Source organism: Oryzias latipes, chromosome 12 (assembly GCF_002234675.1).
Source record: "Oryzias latipes chromosome 12, ASM223467v1".
NCBI classification, from domain to species: domain Eukaryota; kingdom Metazoa; phylum Chordata; class Actinopteri; order Beloniformes; family Adrianichthyidae; genus Oryzias; species Oryzias latipes.
In genome coordinates this window covers 7,805,020-7,817,598 of record NC_019870.2, presented here as the reverse complement: position 1 = coordinate 7,817,598, position 12,579 = coordinate 7,805,020, and the positions used below count along the sequence as shown (strand labels likewise).

General features: G+C 36.4%; 1 protein-coding gene across 1 annotated transcript; it reads right to left on the bottom strand.

The window, feature by feature from the left end:
* Positions 1-5,597: 5,597 nt before the first annotated feature.
* Positions 5,598-11,462, bottom strand: dolpp1 (dolichyldiphosphatase 1). Its single transcript, XM_004074547.4, has 8 exons — positions 11,332-11,462; positions 10,594-10,694; positions 10,389-10,473; positions 9,764-9,863; positions 9,392-9,490; positions 8,152-8,280; positions 7,926-8,015; positions 5,598-6,828 (listed from the first exon to the last, which is right to left on the bottom strand). Exons 1-8 carry the CDS (start codon positions 11,405-11,407, stop codon positions 6,792-6,794), a joined length of 717 nt encoding a protein of 238 aa, XP_004074595.1. The 5' UTR covers positions 11,408-11,462; the 3' UTR covers positions 5,598-6,791.
* Between the last annotated feature and the right edge of the window lie 1,117 nt (positions 11,463-12,579).

Below are 12,579 nucleotides of genomic sequence, written 5' to 3'. Positions count from 1 at the left end.
GTAAGAAAATGAAAGCTTCCTCAAGTTTTGGAGGAGAATTTGATATTATTGTCTTTTGACTAAAGGACAAATCAACCCATCGTAGTTTTAGAAACATTAGAAAACAAAGTCCAACAAGTTAACAAAAGCCATTTATCTATAGTGTCTGAAACCAAAGCTAATGGGTTTGCTTGGACAATTGACAAAGTACCTTCAGCGTAAGGTCAAATCTTTAGAAAACCTTCTTCTGCTGCTGCTGCAAACTACCATTTGTTAACTCTGCAAATAAAAATGCAAAAGAAAGCTCGCCTTTAGGATAAAACTACCATATTCTCCACACTTAAAAGCCTTAACTTTTTTTAAAAACTACAGTATGCTTTATAATACGGATTTGTTCTGGTTGTGCCTGGTGATGTCAAAGGGATTTTACAGGTAATATGGATATGATAATGCAGCTAATGCTTCTAAAATGGCTAACGTGTTGCGTGTTACAAACAAGTTCTAGGGTTACTAAGAACACAGTTAATAAAGTCTGGCTGACTGACAGATATATAGTGCATCTCTCTCCAAATGGAGAGTTATAGATAAAAAGGGTCTTCTAATTCGGACATCACTCCCACTCAGTGATGTCATTAATGGTCTCTCTTCATTGGTGAGTAACTACCAGCAATCGGAAAATGCATAACAACATTTAAAAAGTAATGCTAAAAGGAAAAGTCTTTTCCTACATTTACATGTAAACTGCTGTGCTTCAGAGCATACCCGCGTGAAGAAAAGTGTTTCTCCTCTATGTCCCTCGCGATGAAAGAATACAGACCCCCTCCGCCGCGAGGGTTTCCCCTTCAAAAAACTATTTCGGACACCCCTATCGCTCCAAGTGCGTGTGTTGGTGTGTAAGGAGCTGTTAACATAACTGATATCAGTTTCAGAAAACACTGATTAACCAAAAAATCTATTTTGTTATTGCAGGAGTGAGGAACCAAAAGATGCCTTATTTGATTAAAACAGTGTTACGTGACTGTTTAATCCTTAATTTATAGAAAATAAAATTTAAGAACACTGCGTTTTGATTATTAAGTTCAGAGTAAGAGATTAAACCACAGATGGACTTAAAAAAACATTTTTATGAATTAAGGTACTCATGGTGGCAATTAGGCCTACCTCAAACCAGCAGGATTTACACCAAAACAGGTAAACGCAACAAATGATTAATCATAAATAGTCCCAAGATGCAGTTTGAAAACTGTAGTGAAGGTTTAATTTCTGCATTTTTAAAAATTATTTCAACATGAACTCCACATTGGATAAAAATATCCCCTCCTGTTCCACGTCTGACCTTGTTATCAGAGTTTGATTTGTTTGCTTCTCCATTCAGTCTGTGTCTAAATAAAGACTTTCAACTATTCAGGGTGAAAGGACAGAAACAAAAAAAGATTTTTAAACTTTAAAGGCTATCAGTTTTTTTCTCTTTGACAGCCATACTTTTGGAAATCAGAATTAGTTTCTAAGCGGTGGAGTCGTTTTTTTTTTTTTTTTTTAAAAACAACAAAGTCAATCAATTAAACATCAAACATCTTTAGTTTGTTTTAGTCAGCAAAATGATCTCAAAGAAGCAAAAATGTGCTTTGAATCTATTTCACTGTCAGCTGTGACCTTTAGTAAAACCTTTTGTCCTTGAACCAATCTACATCTTTTGACAGATCAGGGTTTGCTGCCCTCTATTGGAAACTTTTAGGTATGACAACACAAACATCAAGTGAACATTAATTTTCCACATTTACAATCACATGGAGGAGAGATTCTGTATTTGTACCGCTTTTATAAATAAATATGAACAATAAACTATCAGACGGACAATTATCGAAAGAATTTTAGAAGAAATCTTGATATATATGTTACATTGCCTTTTGTTTTAGGCTAAAACAAAACTAAAAATATTAGGGAAACATGTAGGCAGGACTCAAATATTTACATGCATCAATGCTTTGCTTTTTGAGCACAGAAATAACAAAAATAATGCTAGAGAATTAAATGGAAAAAGTCCTTAAACATTTGTTTTTATATGTTTTATTAACATTTCTTAAGTTCAAAAGGTGAATTGAAGGTGAAATATTGAATTATTGAAGGTGAAATATACAGATGATTTTTATGTATGTACTTCCTAATTGAAATAGTTTGTATTTTTGTCAAAAATTATATTAATATACGATGGGTTTATAGGCATTTTCAGGAAATTACAACTTAATTTTATCTTCTCTGCCACACAATTAAATAATAAAAGGTTTAAGAAAGATTTTTTTTTATACTTGATAACTTGTCTTCTCATTGTAAAAATACGAGTTTGCATCTAAATTTAATCCAAACAAAAACAAACGTCTTGTGGATGCTGAGCGCCATCTGGTGGTTTTTCTTCAGCACTGCAATCATCATCATTTAGTGGGAAATTATCCTGTAAACATGTAGTTGCTCAAAAATACAAACTTGTTTAGATGTAAATTTGTCATTAGTCAAAGCAAAATTGTAGAATAAAATGTACACGTTTTTTTCGTGGTTTTAATGTTTGAGTAATAAATGAAACTGTTTTGACTGCCAAAGACGTGTTTAATTTAAAAAAATTAAAGAATGTTTGAAATCTGTCCTGTTCAATCTTGGCCTAACTGGATGTAAGAAAATTTCCTGAATAAAATTTTTTTGTGCTGTTGAATTTAAATTTGAAAATTATGAAATGTACATTTATTCGGCTGCCTTAATACAAATTATATATGTAAAAAATAAAAAAAAGAATTTCATATCTGTTTTCCAACTGCAAAAACAACATACTTCTTACAGTTTAACAGCCGAAATTAGAAATCAGAACCATTCCATTTTACCTCAGACACCAGGCTTTAGCAAAAACTCCAAAATGTTAAAGAACTGATTCAGGTTTTATGAGTTGTTTAAATGTTTTTACAGAAATTTGATTCAAACAAACAACAGATCTGCTTCAGATTCTGTTTTAGGGTTTTTGTTTTAAAGACTCCCCATTATATAATACGGAAGAACTTACAAAAAAAGTGGGTTTTTGGCAGAACTTCTTCAATCAAACAATAAAGAACAGTGAGAAAACTAAAATATGGATAAATTATTCACGACATTCAGGAATCTTTTAATATATTTAGGTAAATAAGAAATGATTATTTATTTTAGTGGTAAACAAGTAAAAAATGAAAGGCTTTACAAAATCCCTTACCAGGCTTATCTTTTGATTATACTACCAGTTTAAGACATTTAATAAATTTGCATTTCTTGAATTTACATTCCTCTTAGCCATAATCTAAAATAGTGCAGACAAGCAATACTCTTGACATTAAAACCGTTATTCTAACCAGAAAAAACCTTTACAACTTAATTTGTGGCATGTTTGACAAAGACACTACAAATCACGATAACCAAACATTAGGAACATTGGTAACATTTGGACTAAACTTTTGTTTTTGCTCTGGAAAAAGGCCTTCTTTGAATTTTCTCTGATTTCTGTAACTAAATGAGCAGCATCCTCATCCTCAGAGGCCAGATCCTGCAGATGCCAGTCCTCCTTTGTTTTTGAATTCCTGGGAGCTCTGCACCGTTTACAGTCCATGTGGAATGTTAGGGCCAATGAAGGCAGTGACCTTTCAGTAATAAAATCCGAAACGAAACCACAAGAAAACGTTTTGAAACCCTGGAAACAGAAATGCTCTGACTCCATCTCATTGGAACAAGAAAAACAGAAGGAGGAGAGCTTCAGAGTTTCTATCTAGGCTACATGACAGGTGTTCTGGGAGAGACCTGAAATTAAAACTGAAATGATGGTTTAAATAGGTTAAATGGCCCTTTTTTCTCCAGCTAGTCAGAGAGAGGTCCAAAGATTTTCTCTGAACAGCAGCAGAGTCTGTGAAAGAGCACGGAGATGTAAAAATGTTGCTTTTCATGACATTTACTCATCATAATCTTAACTTGCTGTGATTTATAAATCAGCAAAGAAATGCCATTAATACAAAAAATGTACAAGGAAATCATAATTCCAAGTGAAATTTGCAACTCCGCTGATTGTATTTGTACAGGAAGCATAAAGAAAAGCAAACAGAACGATAAGAAACTTAGCGTATTTAAAAGTTTATGAGTGGATAAAATATGCCAGAGTAACCAGAGCAGGTTCTTGAATGGTTTTTTTTACAACCCGTCTAAAAAGGTATGGTAAAACGTTTGTTTCTGGACTTTTTATAGAGCATTTGAACCACAGGTTGAGGTCTAGATCAGGGGTGTCAAACTCAAGGCCTTGAGGAACGGTGACCTACATGTTTTCCAACCAGTCTGCCATTGAAGCTCCTCATTGGCTAAACACACCTGATCCAGGTAATCAGCAGCAGATAGGGGCTGGATTTCTGGAAAACCAGCAGGAGGCCGGCCCTCATTGCCTGGAATTTGGCAGCATGCAAAAAAGATTTTCATGCTGAGCTTTGATTGATTGATTTCCTTTTATCTTCAAACACAAAATAAAAAAAACAAAAGTACACAGAAGGGATAGAGTGCTTTGAAAAAGGAGTGGGTAGAAGAGTAATAATATTAATTCCCACCCCCAATCTTGTGATATTTTATGCATACATTCACATAAAATACAAAGGAATTAAGGAAAAAAGGGTTCAAGGTATCAAAAAGTCACAAAGTATATTGTTTCATTAGCCTTCTCATTTTCTAATTAAGAAACTTTTAGTTGTTTTTTTTTTATTGTGTTCTCTTTCACTCATTTTAAAACTTTCCTCTATGTTGTTCCCCATCTCACCACACAGACAGAAATGCAGAGACTTTTTTGTGTTGTTGGATGTCATTTTTTATTATGTTTATTATACAATTAACGGTATGAAGCCCATAGAGACGACTATTGTAATATTGGGCTGCGTAAATAAAATTGAATCAAATTTTTCTCTTTAGTAGATGTTCTCCTTCCCTTTCCAGAAACAGTTTTTGTAACTCCTGTGGAAGTTTTTTTTTACTTTATAATTATATCCATTGCATCAGTTTTTATTATCTCTTTAACCTTTTGTAATTTTGATTTCAAGCATAACATGCTTCACTTCATGAATTCTTTTTATGGTTTTGTAGGTGGTTCTGCGTTTACCTGTTTTGGTGTAAATCCTGCTGGTTTGAGGTTGGCCTAATCGCCACCATGAGTAACCCAATTCATAAAAATGTGAAGCTTTGAGTCCATCTGTGGTTTAACCTCTTTCTCTGTTACGCTGATTGTGATCGGGATAGCCACTTTTTTTTTCCTTTTAACTTCACGTTAATTTTTTTTTAAAGTAAATATTTATTTTCTTTAATTAACAGCCAGTGAATTCTGTCTGTTCTGAAGCTTAATGAAAACCACTGATGATCAGATTTAAAGGGATTCATGGCTTTAAAAAATGTGCACAGAAAGTTTGTAATTTCAAATGCAGCTCCATTTCTACTAAAGTCTAAACTACATTTATATTTTCATCCTAAACAGCAGCTAAAGTAGCAAAAATAACTGACAAAAACAAAAATGCATTTACCTTCAGTTAAAAGTATTTTGAAGAAACAAGAAAAAGCTGTTTTTAAAGCATCACACTGGATTCAGGTTTGTACATAAACACACTTTTATTTTCTGTTTGATATAGGTTACACATGAAAAAAAAAAAAAGAAAAATCAACGTCTAGGAGAACTACTTCCCTTTGTTGGAGCTAATGACCGTTTTCAACCAGCTTCAGATCCCCTTTTGACAGCTTTTCACGTCAGCTGCCTTAGGCCACAAGGGAAAAGCAGAATCACATGCTGCCACTGACCTGAGGCGTGTTTGTGACCATTCTTCAACAATAAAATAAAAAACCATACAAATAAAGTAAAGCCTTTCCCTCCACAGTCGGAACGTTTTTACATGGAATGATGTGGAATGTTAAACTGGAAATGCAGGTAAGGAGGGAAAGTGCTCTGGAGCGGCAGGAAACAAGATAAACCAATAAAAAAAAGAAGAAGAAGAAAAAAACTGATTTCTGTTCCCCGGTTGCTACCGTATCTGGGGCGTTGCGAAAAACCCAGTCCCGGGAAAATATGTCATCCTAGCTTTGATTTAGCCTGTGAAGCGGAGCCACAGCCTCATGGATCAATCAGGATCAGGGCACATCGATTGGTATGGATTGAGATCAGCTTTGGGGTCTAATATATATGAGGACTGGCAGTTCAAGACAAAACCTTCAGAAGTGTGGAGGGGGGGGGGGTCCTCAACAAGAAACCAGCGCTTTGTTTTTATTTCTTACTTGTAAATTTCACAAAGTGCAAATTTTCAAGCATATTACACTATGACCAATTTTAGAAATTGTCTTTTTTTATATATAACAAAGAAAAAATGGTGAATTTAACAGATTACCAACAAATCTAACCCCCCACCCCCAACCCAACCCATTCTCAGCTGCTACCTGTCAGAACATTTTATAAAACAACCATTAAAGACATGCTGTAATGACGCCCGCTGACTCGTTGGCCGCTTGACCACAGTCTCCGTTACTTGGTTCCTTCCAGTGAACGGTTCCTGTGGCATGCTTTTACCGGTAAAATAGGCCTCTTGCACAGTCTTGCATGCTTTGAAGGGCATTTTTGGGCAAGCTGTTCAAGGAGGGAAGGCGTGTGGACGGGCTCGCTTAAGCTAGGGGCTCCTGGTCAGGTCCCGGCTTCTCTTCCGCCCCCTAGAGCCGCTGCTTGTGTCGCTTAATGTGTGCATGTGTGTGAGTGTGTGCGTGGTGATCCTAAACTCTGTTACACTAAAGAACTGTGGCAGTCACTGAAGTTTTGTTCCAAGCTTTCGTTGTCTGTTCCTAAAAGAGAAAAAAAAAAAGAGAAAAATGCGATTTTAGGGAGCGGTGAATTCACTTGCAGCTTTCAACAGCAATATTGAGGTAACTTCCCCTAAAGGAGGTCATTTCTTAAGCATGCTTTCATAAAAGATTATAATAATATAAGAAAATAAAGCAGGAAAAGAGGATACCACACAAAAAACGAGTACCGTATGTAGGACTCTTACACTTTGCAAAATCAATTATACTTTAAACATCTCACGAGTAGTGGTCTTTACCATTATGACTTTATCAAAAAAAAAAGTCTAGAACATAAATTCTGTTTGTGCAAGGCAACCCGCCCTCTTTTCTACTCCTGTTGCTGAGAGCTCTCTGTTTACACTTCCCATTGCTATCAGTAGCTTCTAAACAATACATATATGATTTATTGACATTATACAAGCAAACATTAGTATGTTGGCTTCTTTAAAATAGAAAATATGACTCTTAAAATAAAAAAAGTTATTGTTACATAAAGAACACTAGTGTCACATAAATGACAAAAACACACAAACTACTGCCTTAGTGTAAACTCAGCTTTGTAATTGTAAGGCTGAATATAGGAAAGTTCTTTCTTATTTCTAAATGCAGTAAATCCATCAAATCGAGCTCAAAGTCATTCTCTGGATGTTCTGGTCAGATCTGTCTGCTGACCTCCCACAGAAACCCAAACCCAAAAAGCAACTCAAAAGGTGAGAAAGGGGAGCCTGTCAAAATGTTTTATCTGCTGCACAAATTCTGAACAGTTTCTGTTGAATGACAACAGAAGAAGAGGAAAAAATGGATCAATGAGAAGTGAAATCAGCAAATACAAACAGCAAAAACTGTAAATATTTTTACATTTACAGAAATGAACCAACTAATTACTGGCTAAATATTAAATCTAATGAGAAAGTCAAATGACGGTGCTTGGCTTTGTAGGGCTTTTTTCTTTGCGTAAATAAAGTTTTCTATTTGAGGCGGGGTCAGAGGCTGTTCTAGCCAATCCGGTTGCACCTGCTTCACCTTTCTAGGAGGTCAGGCCGTCAACCCAACTAGAACAAAACAGAACTTTGCTTGGCAACCCAAAAGCCTCTTACCTTGCTTCTGATCTGGTAACTGTATATTCAAACCATAAGATGTTGGGGATCAGGCTTGTGTCTCTCACCAGAAAGTACTCTGACACTGGCCTGCAAAGAGGAACACACAACAGTGACGAGTCCATGAGAAAACAGAAACGCTCACTTCTGTCCACTTCCTCCAGATGAGGTGGACACGTCCTCCTGGGTGGTTCGACAGACGCTTTGAAATGAGGCCAACACTTACCAGGCAGCAATTTTGGGGAATAACGGTGTCAACATCTCCTGTGTGAAAAAGAACCAGATTATGGCCATCGTGCTGCCGGCTACCCCTCCATAAAATACCTGACTCCAGGTGTGATACAACAGGTAGACCCTGAGAATGACAGACGTAAAGCATGTCAGGAAAACTCAGCCATTCGTCAAACGAGAAAAGAAACTCTCACCACAAGTTCGTCTCTAACAGATTCAACAATTTTCTCCAACTTTAGAGACATTTTGACTACACTCAGCTATTTTTAAGTTCAAAAAGGGTCACTATGCAATTCACTGCTGGAAAAATGGCCTGAATGTTTTCCACTTTACATGCCATATTTTAGCTTTATAACTAAAAACATCAACATAAATAATATGCCAACAGAAATCCTGCAATATTAAAAGGGCAGAATAGATAGTTTCATACAAGGTTTAGCTGATTGGCTGCCTTCAACTGCTCCCTTTATTTCCCAAGGATGTTGCAACAACATATTAACATTTTTAATTCACAATTTCTGCCTTTTGGCTCAACTCCGATCTTAAAACTTATCCAGCAAGGCGCCTACAGATTAAGAGACATTCAATTTAAGACCTTTTTAATACAGATTTAAATAAAAGACCATAAAAAAGGAGGATACAAGTCACATCTGAGGTGGTAGACATTTATAAATGCAGCCAAATTAAATGTTTAGAGCAGTTTGTTGCCAAATTACAGGCAAACTATACAGTATGATGAAAAAAAAAAATCAATTTTACACCAATACCACCATTTTTGTTCTATTACTCAAGTGACTGAGGTTACAAAATTATTATTATTAATGATTTATCAACCATAGCTTTGACTGTATTTTGTTCAGATATTTTTTGGAGCCCTGACTCTCCATCTCTCAGTGATGACAGAGAAATTATCTCCATTGCATAAAACATATTCTTATTCTATTTGAAAGTGTGAAATTAACCTAAACTTATCTGACAGAGCAGAATGCACTGAGAAATGTCACTTCATTTGGGGGGAAAGGAAAACATTTTTTTGCTTTCTGCTTGTTTATTAACACCACATTGCGGTCTCCTTTACCCTTAGGTTAATTTATCTCACATTTTACCAGTGTAAATATTGTGAACAAAGTTATGTCCGCAACAATCTGACAATCCGACGTGTTTTCACACAATCTCAAAAAAACATCAAACCGTTCAAACATTTCTATAGTAAATTCAAAGGTTTACTTTCTGACCTGCTGTATGATACTGAAAAGGCTACGGCCAATAGGAAAATGGACAGGATGTGTCTCCATAGCAAGTCCACACATCGAGCATTGTTTGTTTGATGCATTCTGAAAGAGACGGAGTCCATCACAACATTCAGTTCATGTAAACGAGGAAGAATCTTTGAAATCCTGCCTTTAACTCAATATACCCAGTAAACTGTGATAGACTAACTCAACAGCATGTCAACATAAAGGAAAATATATTTGCTGAATAATAAATTCAAACATATCTTACAATTGTTTCATCTTCAAAATGCTCAGTTGAGAACTTCATTTATGCAGAGAGAAAAAATCTTTATTTTATTTTCATTTTCAAAAAGCAACTAATAAGAAACTGACCTTAAATAAAGGAAAAGAAAGAAGTAAACAACAAAGAACCAGATAAGCTGGGAATGGCTGGAGGGCATTCCATATTCTGTGTGCAGGGTTGTGTGAGCTCCTATGGAGAAAAACAGGAAATAAACAAATATTAATATTACAATCAGTTTATGTGGAGTCATTTTTGAATCATTTTAGGGTTCATAAATAAGGTTGTGCAAAAGTCAATAAACCTGTAATTTGACAAGTTGTAGACACTAAGCATTTTAATATTACGACAGAAGTAATCTATGGTACATGTATGCTCTATATTCCTGCAAAACGCCAACAAGTCTTTGATAGACTACGTCTTAAAATAAATCCAAATTTGAGTTGAGTATTTAAAGAAAAACGTTTTTGAAAAGTGCAAAAGAAAATGTCTTAAAGAGATGTTTTTATTTTTAGCTAAATAGAGTGTAGTTTCCTTTGCAGAAGCTGGTTTAACTTGAAATGTAGAAGAACAAGATTCCAAAAGCAGAACTTGCTTGAAAATAAAAGTAGTCACATGTATGTGATGCACATTTTAACACATTCGATTAAGACAAAAACAAAATATTACATAAATATGAAAGGGAGCTCAGCCCAGTCAAGGGGTTCTGAAACTCACCTGCACAGGGGCGTGGCTCTCTGAGAATGTGCTTCAGCAGCCAGTTCAAGCCTTCGTTCAGGAGGATCCCGCCAAAGAAGGAAATCTGAAACACAAACTAGACGTGAGCACGCGCCAGACTCTCACCTGCGCATTTACATCCCCTGACCTGACACGCGACAGGGCAGGCTGACTTTAAATCCAAAACCACAAAAGCTCGACTCACCGTGTGCAATTCCCGTTTAAACACTATGAGCGTGACAAAGCCCACGAGAATAGCTATGGGCAGGAGACTGATGTAAGCTAGTAGACGTCCCGTCAGATCTCCTGAAAAACATTGACACACACACATAAAATATAAAAACCTGTAAAGCCCTCAACCATGGATCCCTGCGATCTCGTACAGTAAATAAACTGATAGAATAAACAGATAGGAAGCTATATTCGAGTGGTGTCGACAAAACCGACCAAAATGGGTTAAATTAAATCAAAATTAGACCACTCGGCACAATGTGGGTCATGCTAGTTGAGATATTAGGCCAGGGAGCTAGTAGTTACCATTAGCATCATCAGCCCTGAACAACACTGCCATAGATGAGAATATTGCTTAGGTACCATATTTTAGAGTTTGTGATTAAATTAAAGTTGAATATGTACTTTAAAATATTTCACACAACTCATTCCGGTTAATTTTCGAAAGAATCTGGTATAAAAGCACATAAAATCGGCTAGTAGTCTAGCTAGCCTTCATTGTGAACAATATTTCAAACTGCGCATGCGGCAGTGTCTCATAATTTCGCAGTCCTCGCTGCGGTCGGGGTTCACCGGCAGCTCACTATTTAGCAAGTATTGACGGCCGCGTTCATTCCAGCAGCAAAACAGAAGACGCGCTACCGGAAAAGCGCTGAGCTGCAGGCGGTTATCTAAAGCTCATTCGGCACACAGCACGACTGACTTTACGTACCCTCGGGAAACTCTACGTGTGTCGCTGATATGGCCTGCCATCGAGGTGGTGCCGAGCACTGCTCTTCCAACGCCATCTTACCCGGACACAACCGGGGCAGCTTTGGTGAAACGCCCCAGACCCGAGTCTGACCAATAGAGAGCGGAGTTGAGCGTTCAAAGGGGCCTCGGTAGCAGGCGAGCCGACCAATCCGGGCCGCGCATTGTTGAGGGGGGATTCTGCCCATAGAGAAGAAATATTGAATGAAAATAAAAAATCAAGTCCAGCACCCTGCGTACATTTTTAAAATTTCACTCATTGGAAAAAATTTAAAAAAAGATGGTTGTCTGCTTAAAAGCTTACAGATTTACTCAATTTGAATTTAAAATAACACAAAATTAATTAAAATTGATTGACTTCTGTTATTTAAAATTAAATAAATGACACTGGGTTTAAGTCTATTTACAAAATAGTTTTACCAGCACACTCCTAATAAACAATACAAACTAAATCCTGCATGAATTATAATCAAAACAGACACACCTGTACCTGTGTGTGTGTGTGTAATAGAGTACTGATACTAAAGTACTTTTTTTTCTATTCATTTTCTAATGCGTTTTATCCCTTTCGGGGTCACAGGCCTCCGGAGCCTATCCCGGGCACTCGAGGACACCCTGGACAGGTCACCAGTCTGTCACAGATCCAACTAGTTACTAATTGATATGTTACCAAAAAATGTCACAGAGCAACTTCTCTGAGGCAACAGTAAATAAGTAGATCCAAAAAAGGTAGTCTGATTTCTAGAATGGACAGATACAAACAGACTTTTTCAAATGGCATCACAATAGATGTTAAACCAACACAATGCAGTTAGACAGGAAACAGAAAACTGACTCAAGGGACCTGAAAATTTAGATTTCCAAACTGATTCCAAAACTTTTCATGTGCGCATGTGTCACAACTGAATTCCAACTACTGTGTGTGATTACAACAACACAGGGTGGAGGAGGCGTGAAGATTGTTTTCGGGAATGGGACAGTTTTAAAATGTACCAAAAGATTAGTTTCTGATAAAGATCCACTCTGATGAGTGATGTTTTTGGCGTTTTTAACATGTTCTTGTGGCATTTTTCTAACGATGGAATTAATCTTAAAATTGTATTTTTAAGTATTTGTTTATTCAAATGACTTTGAATAAGGAGCAGACAAAAAAATCGTCCACCGTATATTTGTGATGTCACAAATAAGCTGGGTGGGCCACAAGCTCCCT